Here is a 24,269-nt window from a genome sequence, read left to right on the forward strand (position 1 = left end):
TATGGCAAGGGTGCAGGTCAGATATGAATTGGCAACATTGGCACTCGACATCTAATTCCAATAATACTGTAAATGGAAAAAAACATCTCTCAGGCTAACCAATAAAAAATCTTTTTTTATTTCATGAAATGTGTTTAAAAAATGTTTCACTAATATTGCACATATTAATGATTTTATTTAGCACATTGTGAAAGTCAATCTGATTTTGATACAGTAATATGAAATCAATATGATCTTGTTTTGTTGTCTGAAAGGCCATTGGCTTTTGACCAATTTGGATTGGTTATTCAGAATGTTACAAGGTACGTTATTACATAATTTTGCAAAACATTAACAAATCATTTTACATATTAAGCCTTTTCATTCGTTTAACATATCCCCTCTCATGCAATCTCATATATCAAATCTTTTCCTCAAAGAACTTTTGCCCCCTCTTCTCTAACTGTTTCAACCCTGACACACCCTGGCAAAACTCCCTGAGGTCCTCCCAAAGAGAGGTGTGCATGTACACATGCATCACCACTCCACCACGCAGTTGCCCCTTGCTCCTCTCCAGATGTGCCACCACCGCCTCCTTTGCCAAAACAGTGTCAGTCCCAAAAAGGTCGATATTTAGACACAGGGAACCGTTGTTATAAGGGATTGGATAGGGAGGTGTGTGTAAACTCAAAAAGAGTATCTTCTTTCCAGCCCTGGCAGCAAACCAGGAAAGGTTCTGCCTCCGCAGAATCTCCATGTTGGTTTCTGTTGGCATGAGAGGCTGCCAGTCTTGGATGATTGCACCCCCAGGCAGTTGCAGCATGGAGGGAAGGTCAGGGTCCAAAATGACCGACCTCAGCTGGTCTTCTGTCTCCAGGGCACAGGTCTTGAAGTCAGAGCCACCGGGTCTATTCTCAGCCACTAGTTTAGCCTTTAGGGTTGATGTGAGGGTGAAGAAGCTCTCAGCTTCTCCATAAAATGACAGAACAACCTGGAAGGAATGACAGTAGTGGTGCAGAGAGTAAAAAGAAAGAGAGATAATGTGAAAGGCAAGAAAAAAGAACACATTTATTGCAAATTGTGCAATAAATTAAATGGTTCAAATTGACATATTAGTATTAATAGGACATATTTGCTGTTTGGTTATTTTGTCCACTGTTTTTCTCATAGCCTAATTTCTTTAATTAGTTTGTATTATTGAATGTTTAACATAAGAAGTCAGATTATAGACCAGAGTATTAGAGTGATTTTTTATTAGTTAGAATGTTATGGTGTATTGATAGTTCAACAGAGAAAAAAACAAACATAAAAAAATGTGTAAAATAAATCTGTTAATCCGATTATATTGATTTACTTTATTAACGTCAGTCTGGGAATTATAAAATAAAATAATGGTATTACCTTGCTAGTCTAATCAGTCATTCATGTTCAGTTGTAAATTAACATTAATTTACTCCATACATGGACTACTGCCAATAAACTAATCTAATATGCATATTTTATTTTCTACCTCCTGTGAACTTATTCAGATGATTCACTGTGATTCTTACTCACCCTTTTTGCCAGCAAATTGAACTTGGACAGTTTCTCTGATGCCACATAATCGTATGTGATCAGGTGCCTCATCCTGATGCTAGGATACAGCTTCTTCATGTAACTGTCACAAAACCTGTGCAAAACACTCGCTAGTCCATGACCAGCCTCACTGGGACAAACACGCAAACCTTGCAAAACCACAGTGTTGCCACCATCAACCACAACTCTTGATTCAAGAGCCACCTAGAGACATGGAAGTATCATTAGATCACATTGCACAGCCTGAGAACACGTTATTATTCACCACCAGCTGCGTCTCACCAGCTTCCTGCCTTTCCTCGCCACAATAACCACTCTGTTCGGCTCGGTCATCCATTCCTGGTAGAAATGGGGAAGGTAATCGTTGCCATCGAAAATGCCCTTTGATATGGCCATCACATCTTCATAGTCTTCAGGCTTGGCCAGCCAAAAAGTCAGCTCTTCACTTTCACCCAAGAGATCAGGTTCCATCACGTTCGTGGATAACAGGTCGATCGGATGTTAACTGGGGATTTTGTTGAATTAGACGTGGAACAGCAGAGATATAGAAAAGCAAGATTAGGGCCTGACATCTACATTGTACAGTGAATATTAATATTAATATTAAGCACGGTAAAACAGAATTATCCAGAAAGGACTAGTGTTTAGATATCAGGCCTGGAGTTGAACAGCTGAACAAAAAGTGCAGACAATATCATTGTTTAATTAATGCTCTGTTCTTTTCATTTGCACCGCCCTAATTACCTTTCGTACTTCCTGTGTTTCTCTTGTTTCTTGAGAGGTCCTTAAAGGTTCTTCTTTATCCTTTAATACTGGATGAATCCTAAAGCCACATGGGTTTGGAACACCAGGGAGACTGTCAAAAATTAATAGCTGTTCCTGGGTTGCTTAATGTACACCCTGGTTCTTCAATAACAGGATGCAAATCACATTGGGTGTGACAAGGTACGGCAGCTCCAATGACAGCGTCTGACAGAAAAAGTTTTTTAACCAACATAAAATGTGGTTAAGTGAAGGATTTTATTATTAAGGGAGAAAAAATATTCCAAACTTACATGGCCCTGCATGACTAAGTGGTGACAACTACACCTAATAAGCGGTTAAGCCACCGTTTTAAGGTTATGTCACAGCATCTAAATAGGATTCAGGTCAGGACTTTGAGTTTTATTCTGTTATTCTTTAGCCCAGGGTACCTGTGGGGTCTTTTAAACTTAAATTTAGTATTCATATATTATTGTCACAGCCAATACACCTCCAGCCCACCAGAGAGCACCAGACCAGACAGAGAGACGGCAACCCGGAAGAGGAAATGAGAGCGGGCAGCGTAGAGTATAAAAGTCAGGTAACTCCGAGGAGACGCTGCCCGCTCTTTGAGTTGAATCTATTCCCCAGAGACGCTAGCCTTTTTTTTCCCCACGCCCAGCTGACTAGAATCCACGACCACGACCCTTGCCTGTCCCTGACCACGAGCCTTGCCTGCCCCCTTTATTACGAAGATCTACGGACGGATTCCACCTCGACACCACGACCTTCGCCTGCCACTGACACTGAGTTTGCCTGACCCTTGTAAGAAGACGATCTCCCCGCTACCCCCCACGAAGCCCTAGTTCTCTCCACGCCGCGCTGCGGCGCGTCCACGATTCCACTCCCGTTACCTCCGGCCTCCCTCTCCCCGACCAAACGCTTCCGGTCCTCCTCCCCAGCGCGTCCTATGTCTGCTCCCCGTGCGACGACTTGTCCCCTTGCTCCCAGCATGCCTGCAAATGCGTCCCCGAACTCCAGCAGTGACAATTATATTATATATTATAAATTTTGTTTGCCTACACTCTAAAAACTGCTGGGTTAAAAACAACCCAATTTGGGTGTTATTGGTAACCCAGCGCTGGGTTAAAAAGGGACCAAGACAACGCTGGGTTATTTTGACCCAACAAGTTGGGCTACACATTTGACCCAGCATGCTGGGTTGTGATTTTTAACCCACATATTAGTTATAAATGACTACGCTGCTGGGATGAATGCAGCAATACATACTTCAATAATGGAATTTTATTAATGACAAAATATGTAAAAAATGTGTCCATATGAAATTAAGACATTTTTCCATCTCAGCATTAAGACAAATTTTATGAAAATGTATCAAACTGTATTCCAGAAACCCTGTGACTAAAGTCAGTAACAATGAATCAGACTGAAGTCAAATGAACTTTAGAAAAACACAATTTGACATGTAAATGTAATGAAAAGTTTTCATATCATGCATAAACTAAGATGTAAGAGTCATCTGTAAGAAACACACAACAAAGCAGGCATTAAGAACATCAGACTTAATAACAACTATGCAGTAAGGATCAGATTTGGTAAAAATAAACTTGCAACTTTTATAAAATGTGCCCTCTGTAAAATAAATAAATAAAATACTTGACACATCTAGCACAAGAAGAATCAGACAAAATGAACAACTGCAAGCCTATTTGCTCTAATCAGTGCAAAGTAATTGTGCAACAATCCAGACACAGGCATGAAGAGCTGTGCTATAAGCATAATTGTGTCTTTCCCTGCTAGCTAATTCTTCTGAACCTTAGGAGGTACCCCACTTCTACCTTAATTTCACATTGCCTCATTGCCTGCTGAATGAAGGTACAAGCAGTTCGGGTTCTGCAGGTGAAGTGCGTAGGTAAAGCCAAACAAGAGGCACATTGCTTGAGGTAGGTTGGTGAGTGCTTCCATTGCCAGGTTGCCCTCTTGGATGATGCCCAGTCTTGAGGGGTTGAGTTGTGGCAATGCTGGGCTTGCAGCATTGTTGTCCTCGTAGCAGAGGATTCCCACTGGGATGTCCATGGAGTCTCCCTCAGTAAGACTCTACATAGTGCAAGAAACAAAAGACAAAAAGAGAATATTCAAGTTAACAGCAATTTGTCTACAATCAGATGTATAGAATTATTTAATATTATAATTTTTGTAATTCAATGTGATTTTATTTTAGGCACTGTAAACAAGCTATTTTGTGTGTTTATATACAGGTGTCTTTCATGTTGTGACAGTAGGTGGTACATTACACAATATTTGAATGGTACAAATGGAGAAAGGGTTTACTCACTGAACTGCTCTTGAAGAACATAGATGCGTCATCTCCAAGAATTACTGGAAGTCCTCTCAGGACAAGGCATCTAATTGCTGTTGGCTCTGTGCTCTGCAAAGCGATATATAACATGTATAACAAAGGAAATATATTTCAGTTTATTTGTCCATATAGAGAAATACCACAAGGGAAGGTGAGAGGACACGTTTATGTATTGAACTAACCATCAATACCATTACAAAGGAAAAGAGAAATATCAACCCACCATTGTGTTGTAGCAGGTCAGCTAATTGCTTGCCTATCCGACCTGTCTTCATCTTGAAATTTCCATCAAACTTGGACACAACCCCTCAAGAACACCAAAGAACTCTTCTTTAAGATTTCTACCAACAATCCTGTTAAACTCCAGGAAAACCTGAAAAATATATAATATGCTCAGTTTTGATATTCAGATTTGATATTTATAACACAAATAAACCTCTCTGAACATGATGTATGTAAAACAAATAAGAAAAAAAAACGTTAAAGGACACATTCAAACCTGCTTTCAGTGAAAAGCACTGGTCAGCACTGGATCATCTGGTTGATGACAGACTCATCCTTTACAACCTCCTCTCGTCTAAGAGCAAATGTGATTCCTGATGCAAGCAAGGAAAGGGCTTGCATAAGTTCCATGTTTTAGCCTGTAATGTTTAAAAAAACTTCTCACAGATGGCAGAGCAGTACTTGCATTTCCAAAGCATTTTAAAAAGTTGCTTTAAACAAAACTAGTAGTGCAAAAAAACTGGCATATGTTGAAAGTGGGTGTTTACTTTTTCAAACCTACATTGAAATAATTTGAATTCTACAAAACTGTATGTCGAAGTAAAAACACATTGCTGCAAGTATCAAATGCTCAGTGTTCACTTAACACTAGAATTACTGACTTTTTTATTTTCTGTTGCGAGGCCAGAGTTATTTTTCACCCCTGCTGAGAGGTCTTCAGCTTGATTCTCCTCAATCTTTTGTTGAGCAAACCACCCATTACCTGTGAGGCCTGGCACATTTGCATTTGCAGAGGAGATCACTCGTGCTTCACTGCACAAGCTGGACCCACAATGGACCCTCTGCTAAGGTTTGTCACTGTCATAGTACATATGATATTTATATAAATCTATTTAGAGTGAGGTTCATGTAAATCTCAGAACAGAGCCAGACTGGAATTTTGGCAATTCATGAACTGATGCCATTCATTTCAGTTCTGTTTGTCACACGTGTAAGAGCAATCATGTGTTCCGTTGATGCCATTGTGAACTGCTGGTCAGAAAATGTTCTGGTGCCAGTAAACAAAGAGACAATGCCCCGAGATAGATTCACACAGTATATCGCAACCAAGCCAGACAAATTTGGGATCAAGTTCTGGATGGCCATGGATTTGGAGACCAAATATGTCTCCTTCCTTGGGACAGGAACCCAGTCATCAGAAGGGAGAGAGAACGTGGCCATGACCAGTGAACGTGGTCATGAATCTGATGGAGTCATTTTTGGATGATGGGAGAAATGTCACGACAGAAAATTTCTTTACTTCACTGTCACTGTCGCACAGACTGCTGCAGCACAAAGCAACACTATTGGGCGAGGTGAACTTGCTAAAGACACTGAACAGCGAGAAGTATTCTCCACGTCAGTGCTTAGAAGTGGCAGTGTCTCCTTTACTTTGGCCTGCCTTGGTTTTAAGCTAAAAAATGCAAATGTGCCAGGCCTCACAGGTAATGGGTGTGTTTTCAGAACAAAAGCAAGAGAACAATGGAGCTCAGCAGGATGCCAGGAGGTGTGAGGTCCAGGGAATTTACGCAAATTTGCGCAGCCTTAGTAAATCTAGTATTAAGACGACCTCATAATTTAGACACATTCAAATGCACGTTTCAACTACAAATGTTCAGGTCCGCATTCCCAACCCAGCACTGCTGGGTTAGAGATCAAGACTGATTTTCAACCCAAATTGGATTAAATCCAGAGGTGGACAGAGTACACAGGTTCATTACTTGAGTAAAAGTAGAGATACCCCTTGCTAAATTTTACTCAAGTACAAGTAAAAGTACTACAGTCAGATGTCTACTTAAGTAAAAGTACTGAAGTACTTGTTTTTAAAAGTACTTGAGTATCAAGAGTACAAGAGTAAATTTTCTAAATATTGCATACAGAAACATCCTACATGGAGTTATGAAAATTGAAAGTAAAAAGTCATTTTCATCTTTTTACCATGTTGCTTTATTTAACATTTCTCACTTGCCCACAAGGCAATAGCACAACAATGGCAATGCTCTGACAAACCTCTGCTAGAGTTTTAATGGATTTTTTGTACCGACATTTGAACCTGACTGTGTTAAACACACCACATACTCAAGAACATAAAAGCAAATGCTCATTACATTAATGTGTAATTTCAGAAAAGAAAATTCAGCTAACAATTGTGTGTACATGTGAGTTTCTCTGTTTTATCATCAATCAAATCTATAAACCTAAACCAGCAAAGGCAATATAGCAATGTTCTGACACACCTCTGAACCTGACCGTGATAAAGTGATTAAAGAAAATCAGCTAATCAGCTGTGTTTAGGTCAGCGTACAAATAAGGAAAAATAAAATTCAGCTCATTTGAGTGACAATATTAAGCCCCTTCCTCTGACATTGACATACAGCCAAAGGCAGGAGAAAATACTTTCAGCTGAATAACACCATTCTACACAATCTATGTTTGACAACTCTTGTGTATGTGTGTGTGTGTGTGTGTGTGTGTACTGTACTTCAATTCAATCAAATGTCATGAAGTCCTTGTTCAACTTGAGGAGAATTTGGTTCTCAAAATTCTGAGAATGAACTGATCCCCTTCTTGGGGTGAAAAGCAAACCTGCTATGCTAAAAAGCCTTTCACATGCTGCTGAAGCTGGCAGGGCTGTGTTGAGCTTTAGTGAGAGGTTACGCACAGCTGGATATGGGGCCAGTGTATTCACTCCTTCAGCTGTAGCAGCTAGGTATCCATCAAGTTGCTTACTTATCTCATGGGAATGCGTCTGCTTGACATTGGAGAAGAAGTCATCTTCATCAGAAGAGGTTGATGTGGTATCAGGAGACCGAAGACCTTCATCGTGTTCTGGCAGATGTTCCTTGATGTAACTAAGGCCTTGATTAGAAACACAGAATCACACCAACAAACACATATTTTTGTTATTATTACTCTGTAAGTAAACAGATTTTTGAAAAAGCAAGCAAACAAAAAAATAAACATTTTCCTTACCAAGCTGTAGGACTGTGTCATTGCTGGTCCAAGAGGTTTTGAACCGTGGAACGAGAATCGCTGCTGCAATTAGCTCTGGCTCGGACATCATGCTCACAAACCGCTTCCTCAAACCTTCAAGAAGAGCATCAACAAGTGGCATGCAAAATCTGAGTGACGGTCTGGACTTTTCAAGCTTGGTTGCGAGGGTGGTGATTGTCGGGAGCAGCCAGCCCATCTGAATGTTGACTTCTCCTTGTAGTATGTTCAAGGACTTCGCAACTGGAATCATGGTGGTGACATATTCCCCTAAAAAGGCTATGTCAGCTGGACTATACCTAATAAAAACAAGTAAATAAACATTTTTATACAGAACCACTGTGCAATGCTGGACATTTATTTATTTGTTTATGTACCTACAGCAGATAATGTGGTAAGCATTACTCTAAAAAAATAAGAACACAATTATACATTAACATAATCTACTTACATTGGAACACTGAGTGCAGCACAGACTGTTCTCATAGACCCCTCTCCTTGGTCTCTATTAGGCTATACCAAGTGAAGCTTACAGTGTTCCTCTATAAGCTCTGCATTTTGAGGAGACCTTGGATGCTTTATTCCAGAGTGCCTGACACTTAGAAAAGGCTGATCTGGACAATTTCTTGTAAGCTTCTGTCTTATTAGCCTGATCAACATCAACTGTGGAAACTAAATTTAGTAAGTGGCATGCACACCAGCTGATACTGAAGCCCATCATCTTCCTCCAGAATGGCTTCCACATCCATGAATTCCACCTCCTCTTCACCATCAGATGCATCACAATCTTCTCCTACTTCTTCTTCGATTGTGCTTCTGCAACTAACTCTTCATTATTATTTTCGTCCTGCTGACCAAAGACACGGAACGCTTTGACGAAATTGGACCCATTGTCTGTTGTAGTTCTAACAACCTTTAGACTTACTCTGCATGAATGTCGGTCAAAACAGCTGCCAAGGCATCAAATGTGTGGGAGCCCCTTAGTTGACGACAAGCAAGGGCAGCTGAACGACGTTCAAAACTGCAAGAATCGAGCCAGTGGGCTGTTACACCTATAAAGCTCCTTCTCCTGGCCATCCAACAATCAGTAGTGGTGGCAATGTATGGTACCTTTTTCATTTCGTTCTTGAGACGTTCTTTCATTTTAGATGTAGCTGAATCAATCTTGCAGCGCACAGTTGTGAGGGACATGACAGCACTACTCAGTTGTAATTCTGCAATAAGGTCTTGGAAGGATGGTGTCTCAACCAGGGAGAAGGACTGGAGACCTTGAACGATGAAGCGGAGGATAGCCCGATCAACCGTCTTCTGAGACACCTGCTTGGCCTCCAGCAGCTTCAGTTGCTTTGCCTTGAAGCCTGTTCCACCTTCTGATGGCCTCTTGCAGGCTGTTGAAGTCAGTTGACAGTGTCCCTCTAGATGTGTCTCATGCTTTCTCTATAAAACACAGTATAATATTTACACTATAATAAACTAATAAATATTAGAAAAGATACATCATGTAGTCTACATAGCAGTATTATTAATTATAAAGTGCTGGTTCATAATTTTCCAATGGTTCCAGACTAACTTTTTTAATTTACTGGTGCAACTAACTTTAATTTACGCAAACCAGCAAAGTATTTAGATGCTTCTGACATTCTAACAAGTGCTGCAATATTAGGTCAGGCAAATACAAGACTTTGGGTAGCATAGCTCTCATGTATTTAAATACAATTGTAGGCTACAGCAATTTTTTATGGTATAACAAGACATGTATAAGTACACTCAAGAGCGTTCCCCCACTTGAACAGGCATTCAAGCCTTACAGTTCAACAAACACTATTGTGTAAATAGCCCCTGTAGGGCTAGCTCTATGTAGTTATTTGCTCTGGTGAAATAAGTGAGCTGAAATGCCCTGCTTGCAACTAGCATAGCATGTTACACAATTAGCTTGCTTTGGATTATGTTAATTATTGTTAGGCCAAACTTAGCCATCTGAGTGGCTAGCTACAGCTGGCAAATTGGCGGGTGTATGTGGCTTCGACTACCCAAACGTAACCGAGAATTTAAAAAGCTGCATTATCACAGCTAGCAAATCATTTAGTGAACTTTTCTGTAGCTTGAATGTAGCTTAGAAATGGAAGGAAGTTTATTTCAATGTACGTACCTTGACATGCTTCCGCAAGTTGGAGGATGAATTTTTGTAGGCGGTGATGAAGTTCTGTTTTGGTAAACACAGCAAACACTTGAAGCGAAAACTATCATTAACTTTTTCAGAAAATTTAAATAGTTTGGCGAGGTGGGGCCATGGGTTGGCACATTCCCGGGATGGACCTGCTGCGTCTTCATCCATTGTTTCGTCCATGGTTTCATCTCTTATCTAAATCATTGTCTGACCATGGAGTTGACTTTGGCGGAGAGCTGAAGGTGATTGCTGATAGGCTGCCCCAATCAGTGGCGCCTGCACAATCCAATCGCGTTTGAGAGGGAAACAACAAATTTCTATTTTCCTTTTTTTAAAAAAAAGAAGTAATGGGTACTCACGCTTATGGATTTGAGTAAAGTCATGAGTACTCCCCAAAAATGATACTCGAGTAAAGTACAGATCCCTCAAAATTGTACTTAAGTACTGTACTCAAGTAAATGTACTCCGTTACTGTCCGACTCTGGTTAAATCAACCCAACAGCAGTCTCAACCCAGCATTTGGATTGAAAAAAACATATTGATCATATTCTCAAGGTTTCACTTCAATACAGTATAAAACCATGTGTGTAGTGTTTTGATTTTAACCCATATCTGTGACAAAACACAGTTTCAGAACCAGGAAGTAAAACATCACTACCAGAATGATGCTTCGCCCCCCCAGAGGTGAAAATAGATCAACTTAAAGCATCTTCACAGCCCGACCTTTCACGAGAAAAATAAGATTTTTGGCATGTGAGATTAACTTGTCTGAATGCTGAGCAATTTTGGTGTTTATGTGATGGTAAAGAGCTTAGCATAAACATTTAGGATGACAAAAGGCATTTTAGTACAGGGATTAGAAATGTGCTTGTACTAAGACGACACGTGTGTGTACCAGATTTGGTGTCTTTCCACAGCAAGAGGGAAACACTTATGCCATGTTTAAAATGACAGCGTTTTATTCACTGTTCAACATATGATATAGTCCTTATCAGTGCTTCAAAAGGAACTTTTGTCAAAAAAAAATGGATTAAAAATCCTGGCCGTACTCAGAGGTGAGCTTGCTGGTGTGTTCCTGATTATTGTCCTGCTGCAGAACCCAAGTTTGTTTTAGCTTGAGCTTACGAACAAACATTCTCTACCAGGGTTTTTTGGTAGACGGTAGAATTCATGGTCCCATGGTTTATCACAGCAAGTCTTCCAGGTCCTGAAGCAGCCCCAGACAGCCCCAGACCATCACACTACCACCACCATATTATACTGTTGGTATGATGTTCTTCTTCTGAAATGTGGTGTTACTTTTACACCAGATATAATGGACACACATCTTCCAAAAAGTTCAGTTTTTGTCTAGTAAACCTATAGAGTATTTTCCCAAAAGTCTTGGGGAGTAATCAAGATGTTTTCTGGCAAAATTGAAAATGATTTCTTGATTGAGAACCGGTGTGTCGGTGATCAGGTCTGGGTGTGGCTCACGTGTAATGAACCACTATTAAGTTCGGTTTTAACAGGGGGAGGCAATCCATTTGTCACACAGGGCCATGTAGTTTTTTTCCCTTAATAATATAGTCCTTCATTATTTTTATCTAGAACATTTAAATGTGACCAACAAGGGAAAAATAAAGAAAATGTCTATTATTTTTTCTTATTTGTTAATTGGCCATGCTAATGAAATACATTAGTTAGGGCCACTAAAAGTAATGGGGAACTAGTAATGGGGGAAATGTCTTCAAATGAAATTACAATTTTCTAGGCGCCAGTGCTGGAGATGCACTATGCCAGCACATTTTCACACAAGCTGGAAGACTACTGGCTAAGCATATTGTGGCAGTGCTGCCTCAGGCCCAGCAGGTAAGACCATCCTCTGCACAAAATACAGAAAGAGATGCTTATAAGATATTCATCTTATATGACATTTGGTAGACTCTGTTCTCTGGAGAGCTGGGCCTGCCCATTCTGTGTGAAGGAGCAGTATGGGGAAGTTGGGAGCTGATGAAAAGTGGTAAGTTAAAAAGCCTGAACCCAACCACATTTATTCACTGATATTGCTAACTCCTGAGTCCTGAGCGCTTGGGGTGAACATATCAATAATCAGCAACAACTAATTGGCATGCATTAGACCTGGGGCAGTGGTGGCCTAGCGGTTAAGGAAGCGGCCCTAAAATCAGAACGCACTCCCCACGCACTGCTCCCCAGGCGCCTGTCATGGCTGCCCACTGCTCACTCAGGGTGATGGGTTAAATGCAGAGGACAAATTTCCCTGTGTGCACCGTGTGCTGTGCTGCTGTGTATCACATGTGACAATCACTTCACTTTACTTTAAACCCTTCAAGAAAATTCTTGAATGCATTGGCAGGTTTCACTGAAGTCTTAACGAAGCAAAGGCATCAGGTTTCCACCATCTCCGGGGCTACAGCTTGATGACGCTCTGCAAGTCCTCAGCTCTAGGAGGAGCCAAACTTGGAGCTCAAAATGTGGGCGCTGTGCTGCCCCTGGACTACCAGGCCAATGTGAATGTCTTCTACCGGCACTCCTTTACCAACCAGTGAGGAGGAAAAGAAATGTAATAACCAATGAACCAAGATCAGGATTACTTAATAATAAGAATTACGTTTAATTAAATAAACAGGTATACCGTGAAGACGCTTTTATTTCAGACTGTCTGAAATGTAATGTAATAAAAATATATACATAAATAAAATATGTACACACACACACATATTTTGGATTTTGTATGTCAGTAATTCTTGTACAAATTTGTCTAGTGGGCAATGCTGCCTTAAAATGTACTGTTCATTATTACTCCGATGATACCTTGCCTTAAACATAAATTATTTTTTTTAAAACATGAACAAGGTTCAGAAATTTTTTGAAAAACGTTGTCAAAAAAAGATTCTCCTGTGTGATTCTTTACTATGATAATTTCATATTTCAATCCTGGGGGTCTTGCCATCAAGGTCAGTTTTAGACGTGTCCCAGGGTTCACTGAGACAAGCTAAATGGCTGATGAGCAGTTTTGGGGGGTTGTATGTGAAATGGTGGGGCATATTCAGATTAGTCGAAGTTATGTCAAGGGTGCTTCAGATTGTTTGAAGTTATGGCAAGGGTGCAGGTCAGATATGATTTGCAACATTGGCTCTCTACATCTAATTCCAATAATACTGTAAATGGAAAAAAACATCTCTCAGGCTAACCTATAAAAATATTTTTTTATTTAATGAAATGTGTTTAAAAAATGTTTCACTAATATTGCACATATTAATGATTTTATTTAGCACACTGTGAAAGTCAATCTGACTTTGATATAGGAATATGAAATCAATATGATCTTGTTTTGTTGTCTGAAAGGCCATTGGCTTTTGACAAATTTGGATTGGTTATTCAGAATGTTACAAGGTACGTTATTACATAATTTTGCAAAATATTAACAAATCATTTTACATATTAAGCCTTTTCATTCGTTTAACATATCACCTATCATGTAATCAAAATCTCTCATATATCAAATCTTTGCCTCCAGGAACTTTTGCCCCCTCTTCTCTAACTGTTTCAACCCTGACACACCCTGGCAAAACTCCCTGAGGTCCTCCCAAAGAGAGGTGTGCATGTACACATGCATCACCACTCCACCACGCAGTTGCCCCTTGCTCCTCTCCAGATGTGCCACCACCGCCTCCTTTGCCAAAACCGTGTCAGTCCCAAAAAGGTCGATATTTAGACACAGGGAACCGTTGTTATAAGGGATTGGATAGGGAGGTGTGTGTAAACTCAAAAAGAGTATCTTCTTTCCAGCCCTGGCAGCAAACCAGGAAAGGTTCTGCCTCCGCAGAATCTCCATGTTGGTTTCTGTTGGCATGAGAGGCTGCCAGTCTTGGATGATTGCACCCCAGGCAGCTGCAGCATGGAGGGAAGGTCAGGGTCCAAAATGACCGACCTCAGCTGGGCTTCTGTCTCCAGGGCACAGGTCTTGAAGTCAGAGCCACCGGGTCTATTCTCAGCCACTAGTTTAGCCTTTAGGGTTGATGTGAGGGTGAAGAAGCTCTCAGCTTCTCCATAAAATGACAGAACAGCCTGGAAGGAATGAGAGTAGTGGTGCAGAGAGTAAAAAGAAAGAGAGATAATGTGAAAGGCAAGAACAAAGAACAGATTTATTGCAAATTGTGCAATAAATAAATGGTTCAAATTGACATATTAGTCCAGGGGGACTGTCCCTGTACCTATTGATTGTAAGTCGCTCTGGATAAGGGCGTCTGATAAATGCCATAAACGTAAACGTAGTATTAATTGGACAGATTTGCTGTTCGGTTATTTTGTCCACTGTTTTTTTCTCATAGCCTCATTTCTTTAATTAGTTTGTATTATTGAAAGTTTAACATAAGAAGTCAGATTATAGACCAGAGTACAAGAGTGTTTTTTATTAGTTAGAATGCTATGGTGTATTAATAGTTCAACAGAGAAAAAAAGAAACATAATTTAAAAAAAAAATAAATCTGTTAATGAGATTAGATTGATTTACTTTATTAATGTCAGTCTGGGAACTATAAAATAAAATAATGGTATTACATTGCTAGTCTAATAAGTCATTCATGTTCAGTTGTAAATTAACATTAATTTAATCCATACATGGACTACTGCCAATAAACTAATCTAATATGCATATTCTATTTTCTACCTCCTGTGAACTTATTCACATGTTTCACTGTGATTCTTACTCACCCTTTTTGCCAGCAAATTGAACTTTGTCAGTTTCTCTGGTGCCACATAATCGTATGTGATCAGGTGCCTCATCCTGATGCTAGGATACAGCTTCTTCATGTAACTGTCACAAAACCTGTACACAACACCCGCTAGTCCATGACCAGCTTCACTGGGACAAACACGCAAACCTTGCAAAACCACAGTGTTGCCACCATCAACCACAACTCTTGATTCAAGAGCCACCTAGAGACATGGAAGTATCATTAGATCACATTGCACAGCCTGAGAACACGTTATTATTCACCACCAGCTTCGTCTCACCAGCTTCCTGGCTTTCCTCGCCACAATAACCACTCTGTTCGGCTCGGCCATCCATTCCTGGTAGAAATGGGGAAGGTAATCGTTGCCATCAAAAATGCCCTTTGATATGGCCATCACTTCTTCATAGTCTTCAGGCTTGGCCAGCCAAAAAGTCAGCCCTTCACTTTCACCCAAGAGATCAGGTTCCATCACGTTCGTGGATAACAGGTCGATCGGATGTTAACTGGGGATTTTGTTGAATTAGACGTGGAACAGCAGAGATATAGAAAAGCAAGATTAGGGCCTGACATCTACATTGTACAGTGAATATTAATATTAATATTAAGCAAGGTAAAACAGAATTATCCAGAAAGGACTAGTGTTTAGATATCAGGCCTGGAGTTGAACAGCTGAACAAAAAGTGCAGACAATATCATTGTTTAATTAATGCTCTGTTCTTTTCATTTGTCTCTGGCCTTATTACCTTTTGTACTTCCTGTGCTTCTCTTGTTTCTTGAGAGGTCCTTAGAGGTTCTTCTTTATCCTTTAATACTGGATGAATCCTAAAGCCACATGGGTTTGGAACACCAGGCAGACTGTATTGTTTTTTAACCCTACCCCTGTCAAAAATTAATAGCTGTTCCTGGGTTGCTTAATGTACACCCTGGTTCTTCAATAACAGGATGGAAATCACATTGAGTGTGACAAGGTACGGAAGCTCCAATGACACAGTGTCTGACAGAAAAAGTTTTTTAACCAACACAAAATGTGGTTAAGTGAAGGATTTTATTATTAAGGGAGAAAAAAAATTCCAAACTTACATGGCCCTGCATGACAAAGTGGTGAAAACTACACCTAAAAAGCGGTTAAGCCACCTTTTTAAGGTTATGTCACAGCATCTAAATAGGACTCAGGTCAGGACTTTGAGTTTTATTCTGTTATTCTTTAGCTCAAGGTACCTGTGGGGTCTATTAAACTTGTCTTAAATTTTGTATTCATAAATTAAGGCCTTAAATTTTGTTCGCCTACACTCTAAAAACTGCTGGGTTAAAAATAACCCAATTTGGGTGTTTTTGGTAACCCAGCGCTGGGTTAAAAAGGGACCAAGACAACGCTGGGTTATTTTGACCCAACAAGTTGGGTTACACATTTAACCCAGCATGCTGGGTTGTGATTTTTAACCCAACTATTAGTTATAAATGACTACGCTGCTGGGATGAATGCAACCCAAAATGGGTCAGAAATGTAATCAAGTGATTAAAATTACTAAAATAAAAACAGTTATACAGCAATACATTCTTCAATAATGGAATTTTATTAATGACAAAACATGTCAAAAATGTGTCCATATGAATTTAAGACATTTTTCCATCTCAGCATTAAGTCATTTTAATGAAAATGTATCAAACTGTATTCCAGAAACACTGTGACTAAAGTCAGTAACAATGAATCAGACTGAAGTCAAATGAACTTTAGAAAGACAAATTCACTTTAGAAAAACACAATTTGACATGTAAATGTAATGAAAAGTTTTCTTATCATGCATAAACTAAGATGTAAGAGTCATCTGTAAGAAACACACAACAAAGCAGGCATTAAGAATATCAGACTTAATAACTATGCAGTAAGGATTTGGTAAAAATAAACTTGCAACTTTTATAAAATGTGCCCTCTGTAAAATAAATAAATAAATACTAGACACATCTAGCACAAGACGAATCAGACAAAATGAACAACTGCAAGCCTATTTGCTCTAATCAGTGCAAAGTAATTGCGCAACAATCCAGACACAGGCATGAAGAGCTGTGCTATAAGCATGATTGTGTCTTACCCTGCTAGCTCATTCTTCAGCTTCTGAACCTTTGGAGGTAGCTCACTTCTACCTTAATTTCACATTGCCTGCTGAATGAAGGTACAAGCAGTTCGGGTTCTGCAGGTGAAGTGCGTAGGTAAAGCCAAACAAGAGGCACATTGCTTGAGGTAGGTTGGTGAGTGCTTCCATTGCCAGGTTGCCCTCTTGGATGATGCCCAGTCTTGAGGGGTTGAGTTGTGGCAATGCTGGGCTTGCAGCAATGTTGTCCTCGTAGCAGAGGATTCCCAATGGGATGTCCATGGAGTCTCTCTCAGTAAGACTCTACATAGTGCAAGAAACAAAAGACAAAAAGACAATATTCAAGTTAACAGCAATTTGTCTACAATCAGATGTATAGAATTATTTAATATTATAATTTTTGTAATTCAATGTGATTTTATTTTAGGCACTGTAAACAAGCTATTTTGTGTGTTTATATATAGGTGTCTTTCATGTTGTGACAGTAGGTGGTACATTACACAATATTTGAATGGTACAAATGGAGAAAGGGTTTACTCACTGAACTGCTCTTGAAGAACATAGATGCGTCATCTCCAAGAATTACTGGAAGTCCTCTCAGGACAAGGCATCTAATTGCTGTTGGCTCTGTGCTCTGCAAAGCGGTATATAACATGTATAACAAAGGAAATATATTTCAGTTTATTTGTCCATATAGAGAAATACCACAAGGGAAGGTGGGAGGACAAGTTAATGTATTGAACTAACCATCAATACCATTACAAAGGAAAAGAGAAATATCAACCCACCATTGTGTTGAAGCAGGTCAGCTAATTGCTTTCCTATCCGACCTGTCTTCCTCTTGAAATTTCCATCAAACTTGGACACAACAACAACAACATTTATTTCTTATATAGCCCAAAATCACATACAGTATGTCTCAATGGGCTTTGACAGGCCCTACAGTTGACACCCCCACACTTGACCCTTCTGCACACAAGGAAAAACTCCACAGAAAAAAACTCTAGGAAAGAGAAAAAAAAGAAAGGAAGAAACCTTGGGAAGGAGTGATACAGAGAGGGACCCCCTTCCAGGGTAGAGTGAGCTTGCAAATGGTGTCAGTGCAGGGTTGAGGATGATATAATAATAAGTCCTACAGTTGTAGGGTTGGAGGAGTCCAGGATGTAGTCAGTGACATGGTCTAGATTCCAAGTCCACAATGATGTTACTGGTCCATTTGAAGACCCCTGAAGCTGTAGTTGTAATGGTGGTGGTGGCTGTGGTGACCCTCTGGTTTGTTTCATGGTATGTCCTTGTTTAGCAGTTGTCAGGAACCAGGATTTATTTGCTTGTCTCTTCACTGGGGTCTGCCAGTAGTCTGGGTGCTTGATTCCGTGTCTCGGAGAAAACAAACAGAAGCAGCGGCAGACGGTTGCACTGTACGACCGATACTGAAATATGTGGTAATATTGGTGTTATATATATAATAGTATATATATTGGTGCTACAGTGGCCCGGTACCCTAACTAAAATAGCCTAACTAGGGGGAATTTAACTTTGTCTGTGTCTAACAGGGGGACACTGTGATAAACTGGACTTTATAATTGACACTGCGTCAAAGTGAAGTGAAATGAGGGTCTAGGATTTTAACAAAAAGCCAGAGAAAACAGATAGGTTTTGAGATTGGATTTAAACACTGACACTGTGTCTGAGTCCCGGACACCGACAGGCAAGCCGTTCCACAACTGCGGAGCTCTATAGGAGAAGGATCTGCTCCCAGCTGTGACCTTCTGCACTTTTGGTACCAGTAGTGACCCCACACCCATTGATCGAAGGGGGCGTGGCGGTTCGTAAAGAACCAAAAGTTCATTCAGGTATTGCGGGGCGAGACCATTTAGAGCTTTATAGGTCAAAAGTAGGATTTTGTAGTAAATCCTAAATTTGATGGGTAACCACTGCAGTGATTGTAAGACTGGGGTGATGTGGTCAAATTTCCTAGTTCTAGTTAGAACTCTGGCTGCAGAATTCTGTACTAGCTGGAGTTTACTCATGCACCTACTAGAGCATCCAGACAGTAATGCATTGCAGTAATCTAACCTTGATGTCTGCGATCAAGATCCGGCTTTTTAATCAGGGGTCTAATGACTGCTATCTTGAACGAACTTGGTACGTGGCTGGTGCTAAGCGACGAGTTAACAATTTTGAGGGTAGAATTTATAATATCGGGTGCTATTTGCTTAAGGAACCTTGTTGGAATCGGATCCAAAGCGCAAGTACATTGATCATTAAATAATCATATCATTAAATAATCAGCAACAACCAATTGGCATGCATTAGACCTAAACCCTTCAGGAAAATTATTGACTGGACTCTGAACTTCTCACCCTGTTAATTGGAAGCCTGTGTGTGCATTGGCAGGTTTCACTGAAGTCTTAGCGGAAGCAAAGGCATCAGGTTTCCACCATCTCCGGGGCTACAGCTTGATGACGCTCTGCAAGTCCTCAGCTCTAGGAGGAGCCAAACTTGGAGCTCAAAATGTGGGCACTGTGCTGCCCCTTAACTACCAGGCCAATGTGAATGTCTTCTACCGGCACTCCTTTACCAACCAGTGAGGAGGAAAAGAAATGTAATAACCAATGAACCAAGATCAGGATTACTTAATAATAAGAATTATTTTTAATTAAATAAACAGGTATACCGTGAAGACGCTTTTATATCAGACTGTCTGAAATGTAATGTTCTATAGTAAAGAAAAATGCATACAATATATAATATATGTACACACATATTTTGGATTTTGTATGCCAGTAATTTTTGTACAAATTTGTCTAGTGGGCAATGCTGCCTTGAAATGTACTGTTCATTATTACTCCAATGATACCTTGCCTTAAACATAAATAATTGATTATTTTCTTTTAACCATGAACAGGGTTCAGATATTTTTTTGAAAAGTGTTGTCAAAAAGATTCTCCTGTGTGATAATTCTATGATAATTCCATATTTCATATCATTATCATATATTCTATGATAATTCTATATTTCAATCCTGGGGGTCTTGCCATCAAGGTCAGTTTTAGACGTGTCCCAGGGTTCACTGAGACAAGCTAAATGGCTGATGAGCAGTTTTGGGGGGTTGTATGTGAAATGGTGGGGCATGTTCAGATTGTTTGAAGTTATGGCAAGGGTGCGGGTCAGATATGAATTGGCAACATGGGCACTCGACATCTAATTCCAATAATACTGTAAATGGAAAAAAACATCTCTCAGGCTAACCAATAAAAAATCTTTTTTTATTTCATGAAATGTGTTTAAAAAATGTTTCACTAATATTGCACATATTAATGATTTTATTTAGCACACTGTGAAAGTCAATCTGATTTTGATATAGTAATATGAAATCAATATGATCTTGTTTTGTTGTCTGAAAGGCCATTGGCTTTTGACAAATTTGGATTGGTTATTCAGAATGTTACAAGGTACGTTATTACATAATTTTGCAAAACATTAACAAATCATTTTACATATTAAGCCTTTTCATTCGTTTAACATATCCCCTCTCATGTAATCAAAATCTCTCATGTATCAAATCTTTGCCTCCAGGAACTTTTGCCCCCTCTTCTCTAACTGTTTCAACCCTGACACACCCTGGCAAAACTCCCTGAGGTCCTCCCAAAGAGAGGTGTGCATGTACACATGCATCACCACTCCACCACGCAGTTGCCCCTTGCTCCTCTCCAGATGTGCCACCACTGCCTCCTTTGCCAAAACCGTGTCAGTCCCAAAAAGGTCGATATTTAGACACAGGGAACCGTTGTTATAAGGGATTGGATAGGGAGGTGTGTGTAAACTCAAAAAGAGTATCTTCTTTCCAGCCCTGGCAGCAAACCAGGAAAGGTTCTTCCTCTGCAGAATCTCCATGTTGGTTTCTGTTGGCATGAGAGGCTGCCAGTCTTGGATGATTGCACCCCCAGGCAGTTGCAGCATGGAGGGAAGGTCAGGGTCCAAAATGACTGACCTCAGCTGGTCTTCTGTCTCCAGGGCACAGGTCTTGAAGTCAGAGCCACCGGGTCTATTCTCAGCCACTAGTTTAGCCTTTAGGGTTGATGTGAGGGTGAAGAAGCTCTCAGCTTCTCCATAAAATGACAGAAAATCCTGGAAGGAATGAGAGTAGTGGTGCAGAGAGTAAAAAGAAAGAGAGATAATGTGAAAGGCAAGAACAAAGAACAGATTTATTGCAAATTGTGCAATAAATTAAATGGTTCAAATTGACATATTAGTATTAATAGGACATGTTTGCTGTTTGGTTATTTTGTCCACTGTTTTTCTCATAGCATAATTTCTTTAATTAGTTTGTATTATTGAATGTTTAACATAAGAAGTCAGATTATAGACCAGAGTACAAGAGTGTTTTTTTATTAGTTAGAATGCTATGGTGTATTGATAGTTCAACAGAGAATAAAACAAACATAAAAAAAATTGTAAAATAAATCTGTTAATGAGATTAGATTGATTTACTTTATTAATGTCAGTCTGGGAATTATAAAATAAAATAATGGTATTACATTGCTAGTCTAATCAGTCATTCATGTTCAGTTGTAAATTAACATTAATTTACTCCATACATGGACTACTGCCAATAAACGAATCTAATATGCATATTTTATTTTCTACCTCCTGTGAACTTATTCAGATGATTCACTGTGATTCTTACTCACCCTTTTTGCCAGCAAATTGAACTTGGACAGTTTCTCTGATGCCACATAATCGTATGTGATCAGGTGCCTCATCCTGATGCTAGGATACAGCTTCTTAATGTAACTGTCACAAAACCTGTACACAACACCCGCTAGTCCATGACCAGCCTCACTGGGACAAACACGCAAACCTCGCAAAACCACAGTGTTGCCACCATCAACCACCAGCCTTGATTCAAGAGCCACCTAGAGACATGGAAGTATCATTAGATCACATTGCACAGCCTGAGAACACGTTATTATTCACCACCAACTTCGTCTCACCAGCTTCCTGCCTTTCCTCGCCACAATAACCACTCTGTTCGGCTCGGTCATCCATTCCTGGTAGAAATGGGGAAGGTAATCGTTGCCATCAAAAATGCCCTTTGATATGGCCATCACTTCTTCATAGTCTTCAGGCTTGGCCAGCCAAAAAGTCAGCCCTTCACTTTCACCCAAGAGATCAGGTTCCATCACGTTTCTGGATAACAGGTCGATCGGATGTTAACGTGGGATTTTGTTGAATTAGACGTGGAACAGCAGAGATATAGAAAAGCAAGATTAGGGCCTGACATCTACATTGTACAGTGAATATTAATATTAATATTAAGCACGGTAAAACAGAATTATCCAGAAAGAACTAGTGTTTAGATATCAGCCCTGGAGTTGAACAGCTGAACAAAAAGTGCAGACAATATCATTGTTTAATTAATGCTCTGTTCTATGCCCTGTTCTTTTCATTTGCACCGCTCTAATTACCTTTCGTACTTCCTGTGCTTCTCTTGTTTCTTGAGAGGTCCTTAGAGGTTCTTCTTTATCCTTTAATACTGGATGAATCCTAAAGCCACATGGGTTTGGAACACCAGGCAGACTGTATTGTTTTTTAACCCTACCCCTGTCAAAAATTAATAGCTGTTCCTGGGTTGCTTAATGTACACCCTGGTTCTTCAATAACAGGATGGAAATCACATTGGGTGTGACTAGGTACGGAAGCTCCAATGACACAGCGTCTTATTGGTCAGGCTGATAATTACTTTGTGAACCAGATTGTGAAATCCCTCAGTGTTTTATCAAAGAAACCATACGTTGGTTTCACAGTGGCACTTAACTGCCTCAAAACTGACCACAAAAACAACATATATGTTGAAATTGTATGCTCATGATTTACACTCATGGTTAATTCACATGTGCAGAACAGAAATATGCTGTATTGATCAACTGTGCAACGTTTCCTGCTTATTTGAACCACTTTATAAAACTACAGATATTATATCGAGCTGGGTGTAAATGTACCCATCATTCCACTGTATAAAACTGCAGGTATTTAATTCTGTCAGTATAAATGTATGCTCATACCATATATAATTTTATTTTAATTAGCCTTAACATGCTATTCTGACAAAGTATTTCAAAACATGAGGCAGCTCTTTTCTAAAAAGGTCTAAAAAGGTGAATCCCAGCCTCTCAAGATGACCCAATGCTCTAGCAGCATCTCCTCAGCCCATTGCATGTTAATCATCATCAGTGTTTGTCTTGTTCAGTGGTGGTCATCTTTCAGCCTTTCTTTCCTTGGCCATGTCTCTGAGTATTGCACACCTTGTGCTTTTGGGCACTCCAGTGATGTTGCAGCTCTGAAATATGGCCAAACTGGTGGCAAGTGGCATCTTGGCAGCTGCACGCTTGACTTTTCTCAGTTCGTGGGCAGTTATTTTGTGCCTTGGTTTTTCCACACGCTTCTTGTGACCCTGTTGACTATTTTGAATGAAACGCTTGATTGTTCGATGATCACGCTTCAGAAGCTTTGCAATTTTAAGAGTGCTGCATCCCTCTGCAAGATATCTCACTATTGTTGACTTTTCTGAGCCTGTCAAGTCCTTCTTTTGACCCATTTTGCCAAAGGAAAGGAAGTTGTCTAATAATTATGCACACCTGATATAGGGTGTTGATGTCATTAGACCACACCCCTTCTTATTACAGAGATGCACATCACCTAATATGCTTAATTGGTAGTAGGCTTTCGAGCCTATACAGCTTGGAGTAAGACAACATGCATGAAGAGGATGATGTGGACAAAATACTCATTTGCCTAATAATTCTGCACTCCCTGTATGTGTGTTTGTCTCTGGACTCCACTAGTGAATAATTACCAACCTTTTTCATTTTTACATAACAACGGCCTCAGACCACTTAGACTTTAACTAAATTTGATTTGTCATGTTCAAACGCAGACAATGATGTGGTGCCATGTAAACCTGTCACAGATCACAAATTACTAATCACAGTCACAGGCCATCACAGATTACTGACATGGCGTCGACAATGAAAATGCGAGTGTGACAACATCAGTGGTATACTGAAAACAGATGAAAAGTTTACATTTCTAAGAACAATGTCAACCTCCAGAAAGCAGTAATGCTTTTATTATCAAAAATTTCAGCCAGGAGATAGGTGATGGATAATAAAACCTTATTTTGATCTCACTTGAGCACATCAGGATCATTTTTTAAACATTTAACTTCAGAATCAGCACTATGAACAGCTTGTCTTCATTATTCAGCAAATACATCTTATTAATGAGGTAACTACAGGACCTTACAAGGACGTGAAGGGGTTAACTTGGCAAATCACAGAAAA

General features: G+C 39.8%; 2 protein-coding genes, 1 long non-coding RNA gene and 1 pseudogene across 4 annotated transcripts; 1 reads left to right on the forward strand and 3 right to left on the reverse strand.

Moving 5' to 3' along the window:
* Positions 1-326: 326 nt before the first annotated feature.
* On the reverse strand, positions 327-22,548 carry LOC114795167 (probable N-acetyltransferase 16). 2 transcript variants are annotated; one of them, XR_003750481.1, is made up of 5 exons: positions 22,395-22,548; positions 21,921-22,116; positions 21,618-21,842; positions 20,419-21,054; positions 327-342 (listed from the first exon to the last, which is right to left on the reverse strand). XR_003750481.1 is itself a non-coding variant. In XM_028988070.1 (4 exons), the coding sequence occupies exons 2-4, from the start codon at positions 22,107-22,109 to the stop codon at positions 20,485-20,487; spliced, it is 984 nt and encodes a 327-aa protein (XP_028843903.1). In that variant the 5' UTR covers positions 22,110-22,116; positions 22,395-22,548; the 3' UTR covers positions 20,172-20,484. The 2 variants fall into 2 exon arrangements, 1 of the variants encoding a protein (XP_028843903.1); XM_028988070.1 differs by lacking the exon at positions 327-342 and having other exon boundaries at positions 20,172-21,054.
* LOC114795182 (probable N-acetyltransferase 16) lies at positions 362-2,407 on the reverse strand. Its single transcript, XM_028988101.1, has 4 exons — positions 2,299-2,407; positions 1,837-2,059; positions 1,534-1,758; positions 362-970 (listed from the first exon to the last, which is right to left on the reverse strand). The coding sequence occupies exons 2-4, from the start codon at positions 2,023-2,025 to the stop codon at positions 401-403; spliced, it is 984 nt and encodes a 327-aa protein (XP_028843934.1). The 5' UTR covers positions 2,026-2,059; positions 2,299-2,407; the 3' UTR covers positions 362-400.
* On the forward strand, positions 11,898-19,403 carry LOC114795189 (uncharacterized). Its single transcript, XR_003750482.1, has 3 exons — positions 11,898-11,945; positions 12,018-12,096; positions 19,321-19,403. It is a non-coding gene; the product is annotated as an uncharacterized LOC114795189 (long non-coding RNA).
* Positions 13,285-15,718, reverse strand: LOC114795176 (histidine N-acetyltransferase-like; annotated as a pseudogene).
* Positions 22,549-24,269: the final 1,721 nt, after the last annotated feature.

This window comes from Denticeps clupeoides, chromosome 1 (genome assembly GCF_900700375.1).
Source record: "Denticeps clupeoides chromosome 1, fDenClu1.1, whole genome shotgun sequence".
In the NCBI taxonomy this organism is placed as follows: Eukaryota; Metazoa; Chordata; class Actinopteri; order Clupeiformes; family Denticipitidae; genus Denticeps; species Denticeps clupeoides.